Source organism: Aricia agestis, chromosome 5 (assembly GCF_905147365.1).
Source record: "Aricia agestis chromosome 5, ilAriAges1.1, whole genome shotgun sequence".
Lineage (NCBI taxonomy): Eukaryota > Metazoa > Arthropoda > Insecta > Lepidoptera > Lycaenidae > Aricia > Aricia agestis.
This window is the reverse complement of record NC_056410.1, coordinates 3,166,451-3,185,208: the sequence shown is the minus strand read 5'-3', so window position 1 is coordinate 3,185,208 and position 18,758 is coordinate 3,166,451. Positions and strand designations below refer to the sequence as shown.

Sequence of the window (18,758 nt, the reverse complement as noted above, 5' to 3'; positions counted from 1 at the left end):
CTAAGTACCTACCTTGGTAGCACAGAAAAGATAATAATTAAAGAGGTAATTATAGTCAAAGGTAATAAAGATACAGTGCTGAGATAGTCGCATTTCTGAATAATTATCAAAAACCCCTGCGGGCTGCGTATAACTGAACCTCGTACGCAAAAATTGTTTTTTTCAGACCCGAAAGACTTAAGAATTCCTAAGCACTTTAACCGTCAATTTGTGCCAATCGGATCAGTCAATAAACGTTTTTTTATTTGTTGATTTTGATGATAAAAAACAGGTTTTATCGACGTCATCGTCATCCAGTGCCCAAAGAGAATATAGTCACTACGTTTTACCAGTGGCGTGCTAGCGTTGAGCAGTCTCGGTTGTGTTATATAACGTTCGCGTTGTCGTGAAAGTTTTTGCGGTATTAAAGTGGACGGAATTCTTCGTAATTTCCTTAATTAGGTAAGGTTTTATTCTTTTTTACTGAACTACGATTAAGCCATAGGTACATAGAGCCAAAACTTTATATCCTGGATTGTTTCCGTTTTCTTTTTGATGCAATTTACTATAGGTATGTACTTAGTTACCAAGGCTCTATATTTCTTTTGCAAACAAGACTTTTTAAAGTAGTTACTTTAAATGTAACCAAGTTTATTTTTTACGTTCTTTAAACCTATTATCTGACATCAAATTTGTTTACACCGGCCGGCACATCGTTCGTATTTTTCAAAACGCGTACCTACCTAGTGGACACTGTCGTACCTATAGTAACGGAACTTTCGCTCTTAACTACTCTGTAGTCTGTAGTAACGGTTATCGAATGCATAAATTTCACTTATGCAGTGTTGTTAAGTTGTTCACTTATGCAGTTAAGAGTACTTACTACATGAAATAAAATATGCTTTAATTTTTAGTTTAATATTAATTACTTACTTGAAGTCATTGACCGTAAAAATTTCACGGAGCGGCTTGTCTTCACTTGGAAGCACATAAATTTTAATGTATGTTAAGCAAGTAAGCCATAGCATCGTATTAATTAAAGACACTATGTAGAGTCGGATAAGAACTGCAGGGCTAAAATGGTCACATTTAGCAATTCCTCTCAATCAATTCAGCAAATTAATTGTCAAAACTGTCAAACTGACAAATGTCAAATCAGTACAAAAATACAGAAATGAATTGCAAGCAGAGTTGCATTTTGCGATTTTAGAAAAATGAATCATATTATGATTCTGAATATCATGATTCTTGAAAGCGACCATTTTAGCCCCGCTGATAATACATAGTTTCATAATAATATTAGAAGATGATTTATATTTTTTTTATCCTAATGTGCCAACTGCCTGAGGTTTATGCGTATATACGTATGTAGGTAAGGTATGTAGAAACTATAGAAACTAAACCACACTTTGTATTTGAGGTTTATCAGTCATAACTCATAAGTCATAACTCTTATGCATGAAACTGGGTAGGTACGTCATGTTAAAGTCCGTTCATCCATTTGGGGTTATTGTACCTTGCAGATGTTGGATTACGTCTTTGGTTTATGGGCCCAGTCAGAGGTATCATTAAAGAAAGTCATTCATAGGCAGATGGCGGACCTACGTTATTTGGTCTTTTTATGTCAAATCAATACCGTAGTCCGTATAGTCGTAATCAGCTGGGATTTACACAATCCGACAAAATTACTAAGGGCTGGTTTACACGTATTAAGTAGATTTAAAGTAGTAACTAAATTTTAACTTAATTTGAAGTGCCTGCCCGAAATGTGTCAAGTGACAAGCCCCGCCTGCCAACTTATCAGAAAATAGTCAAAATTTTAATTTCCTTGTTTAGTAGGTACTTAACTAAATATTAACTTGCTACTTGCTACTAAATTGTGTGTTTACATGCAATAAGTAACTTAAATTTAAGTTAAAATTTAGTTAAATACTTATCAACTTAACACGTCTAAATCAGCCATTAGGTCCGCCATCTGCCTATGAATAATTAGTTTCTTCGAGTGTCTAAACACGCTAGGCCGTAGTTACGCGGCGGAAATTCCGCATGATTTCGCCCGCAATATCAAACACATACAATATACGGACGGAACGCGACGGAATAGTGTGTCACTGGTAATATAAAATACATTGCGGGCGTAATCATGCGGAATTTCCGCCGCGTAACTTCGGCCTTGTGTGTTTAGACACTTAGTAGATTATCTAACTAGACAAACATGCAAATATGATGCAAATGACGCTCACAAATTAATGTTATGGGCATGTCAGTGAACCTTGGAAGTTACCTATGTCAACATAACTGTATTAGGTATGAGGTGATTTTGGGCCTGTCTCCTTATATGGCATGAAGCATTTTGTGACTGTGACCGACTGCCATTTAACCAGTTTATTTTTGAAATGCCACGAATTTCGAAAGTAACCTACTGCATGGCGAAGTATTTCATTACTAACAATATTACTCGATACGTTTGGTTATTGGTTATGTACATAATATTATGATACATAGAACATAGCTGAACAAGACGACTGACACAATACATAGTAGAATGTGGACCATAAAGGTAATATACCATTTATACACCTAGCGGAATAGAGCAACAATCTCGAGCTGTCAAACGTAACCGAAATTGGTTTCATCTGTGTGTAAAAATATGTGTACTTATACACTTACACAAGCATGATTGAACATGATTTCTATGAGATAAAATTGTCAACGCGCGGCACGTGCCGACTGGACGTCAAAAAAAGAGTGCTGCTGTCATATATCCAGTATCACACGTCTCTTTTTACCACGCAGTGTTACTGATAGTGACATCTCTCTTGCTCAGGCCTTTGTTTCTCTATTCCGCTAGGTATACTTATTAACTTTATGATATTGTGGACCTACCTAATTTATTTTTAATATTCGTTTGTAAGAAGTTTTTGTTACTATTCAAGTCATGCCAACCGCCAACGTAATGCTGCGTGTGCGCCGCACGAATACCATCAACTCTTTTTTTTTTTTTTTTTTCGAAAGGGTCTAAGCTACTGGTCTGGTTAAGACCATGGTAGTTTAATCGTGCCCATCAACTCTATAAAATTACCTCTAATGACTAGATCGTGTGTTTACTTTGTATGCAAAATGCAAATACCTGTATTGTTATGTAAAGACTGTCAAGTCTTAGAAAACTTATATTTTAATGTATTTAGCTATTCTATTTGTCTCTACGGGATAATTAATGTCACCTGATAGTGTCAACACCTTTAAGTGCACCTTGGACATTATTTGACATTAAAGTACAAAATTGACACTATGAGCACTACAATTATCATACTCCAGTGTCACGATGCCTCATCATTCCTAATCACCCAAAAAAGTCAAAAAGCTATAGTACCTAAATGCAAAAGGTCCAGTTCTGGCCTAAATCCCAATGAAGCGACGTGGTGACAAACCTAGATTCAGTAGGCGCTGGTTGACACTTTTAAAGTAAGAATATTTTGTTTTTTCTTGTAATTTGCTCAAGTGTCGTGTAATTGCCGCAAAAAATCAATATTTACGTATATATTTAGCAAAGTTTAGAATAAGTTAGTCCAAAGTACTAACTTGCTAATTTTATAGGCAAAATATGTACTTCGATCTTTAACATTCTTTTGTGTAAGTAGTTTTTTTTTAAATAAAATGAGAGGGCAAACGAGCAAACGGGTCACCTGATGGTAAGCAACTACCGTCGCCCTTGGACACTCGCAACATCAGAAGAGCTGTTGGTGCGTTGCCGGTTTTTTAAGAGGGAATACGCTCTCTTCTTGAAGGTTTCCAGGTCGTATAGTTCCGGAAATACTGCTGGTGACAGGACTGAAGTACTGTCTCGCTCTGTTAAGAACACCAAGCTTCTTCGAGGCTAACTTGGCTTTACACTCTAGATGATATCGGAACTGGACTTCGCTCGATATGTAAACGCCAAGTATCTCAATGCTAAGGGAGATGGTTAAAGATGTGCCCTCAAAACGAGGATATACGACTATTGGTGACTTTTTAGTGGTGAACGCGCAGTCTTGTGTCTTGGCGGGGTTGAATTGGACTAAGTTACCTCTACCCCATTCAGAGACTTTCTCCAATGACTTCTCTATTTTAGACACAAGTTCGTTTCTACTCTCAATGACATTTAGCCGAGAAATATTGAAGGAGCTGGTATATATACCGGCTCCCCCAATATTTTTCGGCTGACAGGTGATGCTGTATACAGCATCACCTGTACTATCATCCGCATAGCAATTAATGACGTTGGTCTGTAACATGTCATTGATATGCCGTATGAATAGGGTAGGCGATATCACACAGCCCTGAGAGACACCAGCATCAACAGACTGAGTTTCCGAGCATTCGCCGTCAACTACGACCTTAAGACTAAGAGCCTGTCCAGATGAGGCGTTTTCAAATCAAATCAAATCATTTAATTCAGGCATCAGAGGCCCATATAACAAATACCTTAAATCTAACATACATATAATTATATAATAAATACCTTAAAACTAACATACATATTTTATATATACTTAAAAACTAACACTGTCACATTTTGCCGGCGACGTGACTCGCTTCGTTCCGGAGTCTCCCCCGGAACCTCCGATAGACTACATCCATCGGCCAGAACTCCGGCGCCTCGAAAGTCGACAGAAGATTCGTCGGTACTCTCACCACAAAGGAGCTAAAGTTAACCTTGTGGCGAGACTGCAGACGCTCGACCCTCAGGCGCAGTGTCGTCTTCTTCTGGATGTAGTCCACGACGTCCTGGACCTCCATGGACCAGTGCAGGCGGGATATGTATTAATGCGTCGCCACGTACGGCACACAACAAAATCTCGGCCAGTTTTACTAGGCTGCTACCTCCGAGATTTTGTTGTGTGCCGTACGTGGCGACGCATTGATACTATGGCGCACACATACAAGCCGCGTGCGGTGCCGAAGATAACTTACTTCCCCTCCTTTTACTATGACGGAACCGTAACTCGTGGAAACGCGAGTGATTAAATTTTGATCGAGCGGAATCGAGGAAAAATCTAATTGTTAAATTATTACTTAGGTAGGTCGTAGGTACGATTCGTGACTAATTATGGACTATGGACTAATATATATTCTGTGACTATGGTGCTGTGGTGTATGTCGGATAATTGAAGACGTGAGTAGATGAAGTGGTTAACTAATAATTTGAAAATTTTGTTTTCCGCATACGTGGAATCAAAAGAATATGGATTAGCCAGCAGGGGTCATTTGTGTGCGGACCAAGCACTTGAGTTGCTGATGAACTTCTCCAGGATTTAATGTCAATCCAAAAAGCAACAAAATTGACACTTTTTTCATATGTATGGCTAATGGTAAGTAATTAAATGGTTTGTTCAAATCTATAAAGGAAAAAATCGGACAAGTGCGAGTCAGACTCGCGCACGAAGGGTTCCGTGCCGATATAGTAGAGCAAAATAAGGAAAAAAAAGTGTTTTTTGTATGGGAGCCCCCCTTCATTATTTATTTTATATAAGTTTTATTATTAAATATTAAAATACACATATAATTAAGGATTTTGTAAAAAATTCAAGTGTCTACAATATGTTGCCATTATGGATTACGAGCCAAAAACCCAAAAAATTACGTTTGTTGTTGGTAATTAATCTTTATTTTGTTTTTATTAGTATTTGTAATAGCGGCACCAGAAATACACAATCTGTGAAACAGAAGTCTAGCTATAGCGGTTCTTGAGATACAGCCTGCTGACAGACAGACGGACGGACATCAAAGTCTCAGTAATAGGGCTCCGTTTTTACCCTTTGGGTACGGAACCCTAAAAATGAGTAATTTCCCTTATGTTATAAAATATAAATTATCCACTTCATCCACTTAAGTACGTCTTCAATTATTATGAACTTGCACGACACATCGTTTTGTGTATAATAACTGCTTAGTCCTCCAAGGGCGTACTTGACGTTGCAGCATCAGATGTACTTGACGTTGCAGCATCAGAAGTAGTATAGCGCCTCCGTGGTCTAGTGGTATAGAGCGCGGCTCTTGACTCGGAGGTCGTGGGTTCGATTCCCGCGTTAGAAACATGTTATTTCCAAGTTTGGTTAGGACGATGCAGGCTGATCACCTGATTGTCTGACAAGTAAAATGATCCATGCGTCGGATGGGCATGTAAAACGTCGGTCCTGCGCCGATCTCTCTCCGGTCGTGTCGGTCTTCCGTCCCACTGGGTTATGAGAGTAAAGGAGTAGAGAGTGCTCCTGTGTACTGCGCACACACTTGGGCACTATAAAATTACTCCTGCGTAGCTGGCCTGGTTTCAATGAAAGCGGCCACCGTCACCGAAACCTGTGTGGGAGCTATTATCAGAAGTATATATATACAGGGCGTAACAAAAATAAGTGATAATACTTTAGGGTGTATACGTGTTCCTTGTAGAGAGTTCACTGTGAAACTAGCAGCGCTGAAAGACCAAACATTTTTTTCACTTTTGTATGGGGAAACTCGTGAGTCGTGACGCTCGGGCCCTTGCCCATACAAAAGTGAAAAAGAAATTCGTCTTTCAGCGCTGCCACTTTCACAGTGAACTACTTTCTACAAGTAACACGTTCACACCCTAAAGTATTATCACTTATTTTTGTTACACACTGTATAATGTATATTATAAAGGTACATCGTATAATACCCGATCGCAATAACATTTGAGACTCGATTTAAAGACGTAATGGGGATTGTCCATTTTTTTTTAATTTTGCTCATTACAAAAACATTTCGAGGAATAAGGTCAGTGATCGTTTTTCTGTACATAAACGAAAAAATACCCATTAGTTACTTATATTTTTGAACAAATACGTTTGACCTTCAATGGCGTTAAATTAGCAATACATTCGACCAACATTACGTTTCGAACTTTTGGTAAGCTTCTCGTATCAGCTTTCACATAATGAGAACTTGCATTTGACGAACCAGCCATTATAAATAAGATTGAAAAAAATTTAAAACATACTCAGAGGTCAATTGTCCGCCGATGATGAGACGTCAGAGCGAAACTTTAAAAAATTATTGAGAAAAAACTAGCCAATGAATTTCAAAATTATTTAATTTATATTCTTAAAATACCCTATTTTAACGAAAAAAAATATAAAAAGTACATGTGATTGTTTTGGACAATGCCCATTACGGCCCAGCTATTTATTTTTTTAAAGAAGGCAGGTCGCTGTAGCCCTGACATCACTGCGACCCATAAGGATCTATTGTGACTCCTTCGCACTAGAGTATCATCCCCAACCCAATACTGCTCATAAATTGAACGATAATATGGTTGGGGTTGGTGCCACGAATTTTCTCTGTGGATGAGTATTCGTGGCGACCAAGATCCCTATTCCTGCTCTGTAGTAGAGCAGGACAGTCGAGGAGAAGGTGAATAGGTGTCTCATCCTCCTCCTCACAGAATCTGCTAGTCGTTAAATGCTACAAATACCCATTCTGTTTAGGTGTTTGTTGAGCTTGAAGTGCCCAGTTAGGCTTCTGGTAAACCCAAGGTGAGCACTAATACCAGCACTGCTCAGCTATACAAGGTGTAACAAAACTAAGTGATAATACTTTTGGGTGTGTCTGTGTTCCTTGTAGAGAGTTCATTAAAAGAAATCGTCTTTCAGCGCTGCGCTGAAAGACGATTTTTTTAAACTTTTGTATGGGGAAACTCGTGACTCGTGAGACGCTGGGGCGCTTGCCCATACAAAAGTGAAAAAAAATGGTTTTGTTACATTCTGTATAATCGCATACCAGCCAAATCACAGAATACATACTTAATTAGTTTAACAGCTAAGTCTCGAGATATTTTAACTGGCTTGTTACTAGGGTTCTATTTGTACAGAGTACAGACCAATTTGTGAATGACAACATTGTTTATTCTGTTTGTTTGTCTTTGAACAATGTTGAATCGTTTAACACCACATACAACTTGTATTAAGTACCTACTAGTTAGATGTTAGCTTCGTATGTCGAAATGACTGTTGCGCAGATCCCACTGTTGTCAGCCCCTTTTCCAATATTGGAGATCTCCAATCAGCAGTATATATTCTATGGAATTACAGCGGCAACAGAAATAATACAGTAAATGCAGTATTCAATATAAGTATAAGCTATTATGCCTATGCAAGGGCGTCGCCAAGGGGGGGCAGGGAGGGGCAGCTGCCCCCCCTAGAGATTCTAAAAAAGTTGCTAAATATAATGCAAACAACGACCACTATAATATTAAAATCTGGTAATAGATGTAAGGCTCGTAGTATAAGTGAAAAGCTTCATGTGCTGTCGACTTTACCTGCAATTCATACCTACCATTCACCAAGATATGATAATTCAAATAGGTATCTCATAAAAAAGACCTGCCCGAAACGCTCCATACAAAGTGCTACGAAAGTATGACGTCAGTCTTTCGTAGTTTGTACGCATCGGGAGATAACTTTGTTCGACAGGTATATTAAATACTAGCTGTTTCCCGCGACTTCGTCCGCGTGGACTTCAGTTTATAGCGCGCGATGTCAACAAAATTGGTGTCAAAAGCTTTTATAAAAAAACCCTGGTACCCCTTAAATCAATACAGCTGTGTAGTGTGCACACAATAAGTACTTTATTTTTTATATTAAACTTTATATTTTATGCCAAATTTCAAAGCATATTTAGCCCCCCAATTACACAACTTTACCCATAAACTATTTATCATTGATAGGTTTAGCCCCAATTTCACCAACGTCTGTTAGTGTTAACAGCTTGTTAAAATGTCCTGTCTTCTCTTTCATTCATATGAAAAACGAAACAGCTAACGCGATACTAATTCGATCATTAACTTTAACAGTCGTTGGTGAAATTTGGTCTTAAGGTTACGTCACTGCCTGCACAGATAAAGTATTGAGTTATTTAATACCGTAGAATAGATATAACAATCGAAAAAAATCGAAACTTAAATGTAAGATGATACCACCTCTTATAGAAAGACTTTTGAGCAAGCGTCAGCGCGATGTAGAAGACGCACGGCGCCATCTATTATGAATTTTTTGAACAAATTTACGACCCTTACAACCCTTTTTTCCAGTAAAAAAGTAGCCTATGTCCTTTCTCAGGCTTTAGACTATTTGTATACAAAATTTCATTACAATCGGTTCGGTAGTTTTGGCGTTTGGCGTGAAAGCGAGACTGACAGACAGACAGAGATACTTTCGCCTTTATAATATTAGTATAGATTATGTGCACACTGCACAGCTGTTTTTGGGTATTTTGATTAATTAAGGGCCGCGCTACACCGGAATGGCAGCGGCGAGGCGAGCACTTTCAGCGCTGCCATTCCGGTGTAGCGCGGCCCTAAGAGGGGTACCACTTACCAGGGTTTTAAAAAGTTTTTAAATTTGACACAAATTTTGTTGACACCGCGCGCTATAAACTAAAGTCCACGCAGACGAAGTCGCGGGCAACAGCTAGTATATATATATATATAATATTATTATAATATTATTAAACATCATATTCTAACGTATTAAAAACTATAAACAAAAACATACTAACTAATAAGTATGATTAGTTCTATGTTACAATAAAGTAAAAAATAAAACGCCATCTGTTGAATCGTATTAGAACTAAAATGTTCATTCCATCGATATATTTCTGGATTTTTTATAATATTATACATAAAATATGTTTAAGATTTTTGAAATTTTATTTTAATACACATCCAAGACCCAGGAAAATTGAAAACTTTTTGTTCCGCCTGCGGGACTCGAACCCAGGACCCCCGGGATGAGCGCTGGCCACGCGCAATGCGAATTCATTTTCATCGAAATTTTCATGGAAATAAGATATTTTCCCACATCAAAATGTAGCCTATATCCTTTCTCAGACTCTAGAATAACTGTATACAAAATTTCATTGCAATCGGTTCAGTAGTTTTGGCGTGAAAGCAAGACAGACAGACAGACAGACAGACAGAGATACTTTCGCATTTATAATATTAGTATAGTATGGATTATAATATTATTAAACATCATATTCTAACGTATTAAAAACTATAAACAAAAACATACTAACTAATAAGTATGATTAGTTCTATGTTACAATAAAGTAAAAAATAAAACGCCATCTGTTGAATCGTATTAGAACTAAAATGTTCATTCCATTGATATATTTCTGGATTTTTTATAATATTATACATAAAATATGTTTAAGATTTTTGAAATTTTATTTTAATACACATCCAAGACCCAGGAAAATTGAAAACTTTTTGTTCCGCCTGCGGGACTCGAACCCAGGACCCCCGGGATGAGCGCTGGCCACGCGCAATGCGAATTCATTTTCATCGAAATTTTCATGGAAATAAGATATTTTCCCACATCAAAATGTAGCCTATGTCCTTTCTCAGACTCTAGAATAACTGTATACAAAATTTCATTGCAATCGGTTCAGTAGTTTTGGCGTGAAAGCAAGACAGACAGACAGACAGACAGAGATACTTTCGCATTTATAATATTAGTATGGATTGCGTTTATGAAAGTGGTTTCATAACAAAAGTTGCTTTTAATTGCATAAGTTATCAAATTGTATACAAATATTAAGAAATTTAATTGAAAAAAAATTCGACTTGAATATCCAACTTTGAAGGCGCATAACAAAAAAAATACAAATGCTATCAATTTGAAATTTTGGGAACACTTATTTTTTACCGTGATTTCTTTATTTTATTAACAAAATTCGCTAATCTTTGACTTTGTCATCATCCCTATTGCAACACTCACTACAATATAGAGAAGGTTAATTACTATAAATTATACCAGTGGCGTAACTGATTAACTATAGGGTGGCAGGGCTGGCAAAATGCCCCGGGCCCCCGACCCAAAAGGGCCCCGGCCCAAGTAGCCGTGAGGACAAACTTTTTTTATAAGTAATTCAATGATTGTACCCGTTTTTGTTTTATAAACGGCACGATTTCTACTGACAGGGCCCCGTCAATTTGTCACGGGCCCGAAATGGTATAGTTACGCCACTTTTTTTTATGAAATAAGGGGGCAAACGAGCAAACGGGTCACCTGATGGAAAACAACTTCCGTCGCCCATGGACACTCGCAGCATCAGAAGAGCTGCAGGTGCGTTGCCGGCCTTTTAAGAGGGAATAGGGTAATAGGGGAGGATTCAGGATAGGGAAGGGAATAGGGGAGGGTAGGGAAGGAAATAGGAGAGGGTAGGGAAGGGAAAAGGGTAGGGGATTGGGCCTCCGGTAAACTCACTCACTCGGCGAAACACAGCGCAAACGCTGTTTCACGCCGGTTTTCTGTGAGCCCGTGATATTTCTCCGGTCGAGCCGGCCCATTCGTGTCGAAGTATGGCTCTCCCACGTCAAAAACATAATTAATAATAATTAGGTTAAATAATGAATGACAATGAAGGGTTCGTAGTCCGTGATTCCAACGAGGTTTTTAAATTACTGCTAAGTGCAAATGTGCGGAAAATCTTTTATTACTAACTACATACCTATAACTCTGAAGCCTCACATTAAGGGCCGGGCTTCATGCTATACCTTCAAAGACCGCAGCGGTCAATTTGACGGTACTAGAGATTAAGTCAGAATTCTTAAGAAATTATTGCATATCTTCTCTTATATATAAAAATGGATTTTCAAATATGTTAGTCGCGCTAAAACTTGAAAACGGCTGAACGGATTGGGCTGATTTTAGTCTTAAAATATTCGTAGAAGTCCAGGAAAGGTTTTAAAGTGACACGAAGTTCACCGGGACAGCTAGTTTTGTATAAAAATAATATAAATTTATTTTTTTATTAACGGTAAACAATTTCAGCATTAAACTGAGTAACATTTCTAGCAAGTAATAGTTTTTTTTACTCTTTTGTACATTTTCCACACAGACCTTTTTTTACAGATAGAGGAGATAGAGCTGCTGTTTTCACATAATATATTTTTACAATTACATACTATTGATTTAACATTACTGTCAAAGAGAATGTCATATACTACGTATTACTGTCTCTTATTGTTTGTAGTACATAGTTCACTTGTTTTAGAATTAGTTTCTTGTCTTTGAATTGCATTTGAGGTGTTTTTTTCACATACTCTGCACGTACTTCGCTTACTAGTTCAAGGATACATTCATAACGATTTTTTTTATTCCTATGACTTTTTGATATAGAATTCACGGGTTTGTAGCTGCTAAATTAAGTACCTATATTGCAAAAAACGTGAACAGACTAGACCAGGAAGTATATTTTGCTGGCAACGACGTCCTGCTCCACTATCGTCTGGAGGAATACAAGTCCATTCTGTGCCGTCACTTGCTACTTAAGTAACATACCGACTTCCGGTACTGAAGATGTCCTAGCTGATCGTCCACCGCATGCTGTTCACAAGCTGCTAATGGATCTATCAGATTACAGATACCATTCGCGCAAAGGACGCGCCTTTGCGCGAATTTACAATAATATTATGTTCATTTGTAGCAGATAAATCTACTTCGAAGTCTTCTGATGAAGAAGTGACCAGTTCGGGCTGAAATTTTGCATCACGGTTTTTACTAGCACTGCCTGTTATATCATCATTACTTTCATCACCCGACACATCTTCTTGTATATCCATAAACCGCAACAGTTCTTGTTTTATTTGAGAACTTCTGATGCAGCGACGCATTTTTTTTATGACTGCTCGAAATCAATATTTACCATAAAATATAAAGGATGCTAGGCAGTTAGTTTAAGAGTTAAGACGAGTCGGCGCATGAGTACCGAAAACTATTCCACCTCAATTTTTTTATGCGATCCTCTTCAAATTGCCCTCCTGATGATATAAATGCATGTTGCCAAGGCGCAACCCGATGCCATAGTTTAAACAATTGCAAGGAATTGTTATTTTTCAACCGAACAAAATTTTTTTTTATATTCTTTATTGAAATACCAATAAAAAGGTCCTATGACTTTTCACGATCAAGTTAATATTTTTAAAGATATGAATTTTTAAAGGTTCGAAAAACCTCAAATTTGGGTACTTTCGACCGATGAAAAATATGTTTATATCTTTTTTTTATCTTAGCAAAAGTAGACAAAAAATTGTGTTTTTTGTATGGGGGCCCCCCTTAAACAATTACTTTATTTTAATTTTATTATTAATTATTAAAGTACAAATATAATTAAGGATTTCGTGAAATTTTTAAGTGCCTCGCTGTTACTATTATTGATTACGAGCAAAAAAGGCCAAAAAAATCACGTTTCTTGTATGAGAGCCCCCCTTAGATATTAACTTTATTTTATTTTTAGTATTTGTTCGTATATTCTAGCGGTCTAGCGGCAACAGATATACCTACACAATCTGTGAAAATTTCGGAGCTTTGACATTTGACAAGCAAGTTGACAGTTGTCAAAACTCAAAATAATGTCAAAAATTTATAAAAAACTACATAAATAATGTCAAACTTTTTGTATTTTTGTTTATTGTTATTTGTTGTGCTGAAAATTATTTATACGTACTGAACTATATTCTTAAAGTTATTTTTAGTGCGTTAACCTCTCTCGAAGTTAACCCTGAACTTTTGTGCAAGAGCAAGACATAAGTGCAAAGTTTGAAGTTCGCCGGTTTACGTGGATTGTCTTCACTCTTCAATTTACATACATTACCTATTATTTCCGTACGTACCTAACTACCTACGGTACTGCTTTACGGTTTTCCTAGAATTTCCTTTCCCTAACAGCTGAGATACTTGTTTGTTTTAATAACTTTCTTGTTACAGGAAAAATTGTGTAAGCATAGAAGCTAAGAATGTCTGAAGAATCTAAAGTTCGTGCCTTCTATTCCGGGAAAAACTTTTTTATAACCGGTGGAACGGGCTTTGTCGGATTATGTTTGATTGAGAAAATACTACGATGTATTCCCGATGTCGGCAAAGTTTACTTACTTATGAGACCAAAGAAAGGAAAGGAAATTAATGAGAGACTTAAGGAGTTCCACACGAATCCGGTGCGTAAATGATCAATTATTTAAGTTATAAGCTAATAAAATTTTACATTAAATAATTTACTACATTTACATAAAACATCTTCTTCATTGTGAACTTATTTGAATCTACTGACCACTACCCAATGTAAGCCTTTCTCCTTAGGGCAGGGTGCACCTAGTCCGGGAGGCAGAACATAAGTTTTTAGTATGTATTTAGTTAATACATATTTATTATTTATTGCAGGTTTTTGAGAAGCTTCTAGAGAAAGAAACCGTGGAGATATTTAACAAGCTGGTGCCCATTGCTGGTGATGTTGGATCAGATGATTTAGCCATTAGTCCAGCCGACCGGCAGGTTCTTATTGACAATGTTAATGTTGTCATCCACTCAGCTGCCACTCTAGACTTTGAAGAGAATCTACGACCCACTGTTAACATCAATATATTAGGTACTCGGAGAATTACAGAGCTGTGCCAGCATATCAAGAATTTGAAGGTAAAATTCCAATTTAGCTAAAAGCTATTTTTTTGTAAATTACAGGAAATTACTTGCCACATTACCATGTCATCGTAATTTTATATATTTTGATGACTTCAACAAAGTTACTAAAAACACACCCTTTCTAATTAAGTAAATTAAAAATGTGTAATGAGTATTAAGTTATACATTATTTCAAATAGTTGTTAGAGTTTTCAAATTTTATATTAAGTATATTTACTTTTATAAATAAGGATTATAAAAAACCTTATTTTGTTTTTATTTATTTTATTTGTTTATACTTATATTACTCTTATATTACTCAGTTTTCCTAGTCTAGGTTATTTTTTGTCAAAATATCATGCATCAAGAGAGATAACATAATATTTAACCAACTATTAATTGAGGAGCTGGCGAACAAAACTGGATTAGTCCGTGAAAAAATTTTTAACACAGTGGCTAAAAAACTAGTATCAACTATCACTACTACTAAAATGGTCTTTTCAAAGCCTTTGAACCGGTTTTGATTGAAATAATTAACAGAAAAGACGCAGATGGGTCAAGAAAAGACGATTCGAAAAAAAATACTTTTGCACTCTGGTGGACTTGTCCGGTTTTGTTCACCAGCTCCTCAATTTATACCTTAGGTCTTGTGTGTGTAGGCCTTAATGTAGTAGATTATTATTGTTCTATTTTCAGGTGTTGGTGCATGTATCTTCTGCATATGTAAACTCATATCTAACAGAAACTACAGAGAAGCTGTATGATGCCCCTGCAGATGTTGAGAAGGTCATTGAACTCTCCAAAACCATGTCCGATCAAGCTCTACTTGACATAGAAAAGGAGTAAGTTATCAACATTCTTATTACTTATTAGAATACCGTCGTTTGTTGTCTCACTTGCAACTGCTGCAAGTTGCTATTATTAAAATGAACATAAAATTTATTCACTATAAGAACATATTACTTTAATATATATATATATACATCTATGAATAATAAAAACTAAGGAATCATAACGCCCATACTATTACTGTTTTAAATTTGGTTCCTTTTAATCTGTCATGTAATGTCAGCCTAGTACCGCTCAAGGTCACCTAAATATTGCAAATGTATTGAAATGTGTACCAGGTACACTTTCTTGACAAGTATTGTGGAGCATGTTTTTTGACGGAGTTACTTTTCCTAGTAGTTTTTATTATTCATAGATATACATATTAATTTAATCTTAATTATGTAATAGTATAAGTAGTAAAAAAAAACATCGTCGTTGCAAAGATAAAACCTCTTATGTGCAGTTTTACCCAAAATGCGCTTTTTTGCATTGTTGTATTCAGAATTTCAAGAGCTATCGACTACAAAAACTCTTATGTTCATATATAGACAATTGCCTTAGCTAGAACTCTTTTTTTTTAATATCCTATGTGTGAGCGTGCATAATATGTATAGCAAAATCTCTCATGTGCCTGAGATGACACATAAGAGGATATTCACTGACCAATATTATTATTCAAATTGTTGAAAGCTTGCAAAACAAAATCTCTTATGTGCTTCAGATGACACTGAGGTTTCACTCACCATTTTTATTCAAATTGTTGCAAGTTACTGATCTTATGTGAAGTTGTGTGATCTCATTACGCATAGATTTCGCGTCTTTTTAGGGTTCCGTAGCCAAATGGCAAAAAACGGAAACCTTATTTAGATAGAGAGCGAAATAATTAATCGACGCATCAGTAGGTGAGAGGCAACGAAAACAAATGCATCACGCAACTACTAGTTCGAGGCCACCTTCAGTGCAGTTTTAAACTGTCGCGTGGATTTTTTTTATGAGCCTGTGCTATCCCACTGCTAGGCAAAGGCCTCCCCCAAGGTCTGCCATCTGTCTCGCTCAAACGCCACCGCAGGCCGGCTGGCCTGCGGTGGCGTTTGAGCGAGACAGATGATACAGGTTGGTTTGTAGGCATCCAGTTCATCTCGCCATTTTCGTCCTCTGGAACCATTTTAGTCCCACTTGAATTTTGCAGCTTTCATGCCGACGCGACGTCTTTTACACCTTTTTTTTATTCGGTCAGCTAGTCTTACACCTAACATGCTGTGCTCCATTACTCTTTGACAAACCCCGAGCTGGAACTTTTGGACTCGGTCAATGACCAGGTCTGAGCACCGTAGGTTAGGATGGGCAGAATACACGTCATGTCGACGAGTCTGCGTTTCAGGGAGATTGGCAAATCTCCCTTCATCAGCGTCTTCAAGGACCAGTAGCTCTTCCAGGCGTTTTAAATTCGACGATTGACTTCCTTTCCTAGTCTTTTGTTAAAGGAGACTAATTGGCCCAAGTAGATATTATACTCGTTGACATATTTTAATTCTTGCCCGCGTGAAAATATCTACCGTTATTTCTTTCATTGTAATTGAGCAGTCGTATTTAGAAAAAGGTCATACGATGATGGAAGTGGACAGTGTCCATTCAACTATTGAACAGTACATCAATCCTCCTATTTACGCGCCTAGTGATTATGTGTATCGAATGCAGCAAGCTCGGACAAAATACCCGTTCGATGTTAAAATTTAACATCCTCTTCCTCACTGTAGTGGCACCTAGGCGATGGTTTCCTCCTGCCCGTTCCTCGGTGCAGGTAATGACCAAAGGTAAGGGCGTCCCTCGAATGTGTGTCGTGTGATCCCCTGTTGTAGTACCGACCAGATCGTTTTCACAGTTCGGCGGCTGGCAGTTAGGAAGGCCATGTGTCTTGCCAGGTACTTAATGTAATGACAAGCACCTGTTGGCTCCATTGGGTTAGCATACTCTCCTCCATATCCCTGCGATGCGCAGTAATGCTGCAGCAAAGGCGGCGCTTCGGGGGTCAAAATAAAAACTTGGCCTACGTCGTTTCGACTGCGACCCGCAGCCCTAACGTTTCTTTAAGCAGCACCACCTGAGCCACCTGAGACGCCCATTTTTTTTATTTAGAAGGGCGCCACTTTTGGTTTTCGCACCGCCTGAAAATTTGATTAGGACCGGCACTGTGTTAAATCAGTGAGTTCTTTCTTAATTACGAATAACTCGAAACAAACTTCAAATCTATACGTCCCGGCAAAAAGTTGCGCCATAACGATGATTGGACCACCTTACCATTGCGAAAAGCTACTAGGGTCAGGACCGCAATTCCAGAAAAATATTATATTCGCAGTCACCAAATTATTTGTAAGTTCGTCTGTTTGTCCGTCTCTCTGTCTGTCTCCAGGCTGTAACTCAATAACGGCTATAGCTAGACTTCTGAAACTTCACAGATTGTGTATATCTGTTGCCGCTATAACAACTAAAACTAAAAACAAAATAAAATTAATATTTTCCATACGATAAACTAGATTTTTTTGTCATTTTTTGCTAGATATCAATAATAGCAATAAATAGGCACTTTAAATTTTCACATAGTAAGTACTTAATTAATATATGTGTACTTTAATAATTAATAATAAGATTTAAATAAAATAAACATTAATCGGGGGCTATATCCCATACAAAAAACACAAAATTTGGCTATGTTTTGCTCTATAAGCGGTACGGAACGATTCGCGCGTGAGTCCAACTCACACTTGGCCAATTATTTTTAATTTAGTAAGTTCTATAAATGGTTAAAATGTCTTAGTTGCAAGAAGAAAACACAAAAAAATAAAGCAGAATATCTCTTATGTAACAAAAGTTTGCAGCTAAAATCTCTTATGTGCAGCGGAATCGTTAAAAAAATACTTTTCAGGCTTTTCTAAACATTTATTACTGATAATTATATCCAAAAATATCCATTTGTAAACGCTAAATATTATAACATTTTTTTTCAGTAGACAGTTTTTATCGTACTTATTAATGCATAAGAATTTGCATTGCAAATTAAATTCTCAAATTTACTCGCCATTATTTTATATACTTAAACAAAGAAAAACACTAAAGTAGTAAGTACGGTACATCCTATTTATACTAACTCTTTTTTTTCCACTGTTGGGCAAAAGCAATCATTCTTTAAATCCATACTTATTAATATTATAAATGCGAAAGTGTGTCTGTCTGTCTGTTATCTCTTCACGCCCAAACCGCTAAAGCAATTTTGCTGAAATGTGATAAGGAAATAGGAAGGGACATATTATGATACTTTTCATCTAGTTGTTCATAAATTGCCATCGGTAGCTGTTGTTAAACCATCCCTATTAAAAATATATCACTTTATTTGGTCTGCCTTCGTTTCTCCAATCGCTAACTAGCATCTGAGTTTCATACCTGTAAAATGGAGGTCCCAGTTTTGAAGCCTTTTAGTTGCCACTTGTTTATTGTTTT

At 37.0% G+C, this 18,758-nt stretch overlaps 1 protein-coding gene across 4 annotated transcripts in view; it reads left to right on the top strand.

Moving 5' to 3' along the window:
* Positions 1 to 344: 344 nt before the first annotated feature.
* LOC121727187 (putative fatty acyl-CoA reductase CG8306) overlaps positions 345 to 18,758 on the top strand; it is a 28,785-nt gene continuing 10,371 nt past the window's right edge. For 2 of the 4 annotated variants that reach the window (XM_042114877.1, XM_042114873.1), the window contains exons 1-4: positions 345 to 441; positions 13,746 to 13,972; positions 14,196 to 14,447; positions 15,129 to 15,274. In XM_042114877.1, coding sequence (XP_041970811.1) covers positions 13,775 to 13,972; positions 14,196 to 14,447; positions 15,129 to 15,274 — 596 coding nt within the window. In that variant the 5' untranslated portion in view covers positions 345 to 441; positions 13,746 to 13,774. Of the gene's footprint in view, positions 442 to 13,496; positions 13,644 to 13,744; positions 13,973 to 14,195; positions 14,448 to 15,128; positions 15,275 to 18,758 lie in introns of those variants that run through there. The other 2 variants (XM_042114876.1, XM_042114875.1) reach the window with 2 other exon arrangements.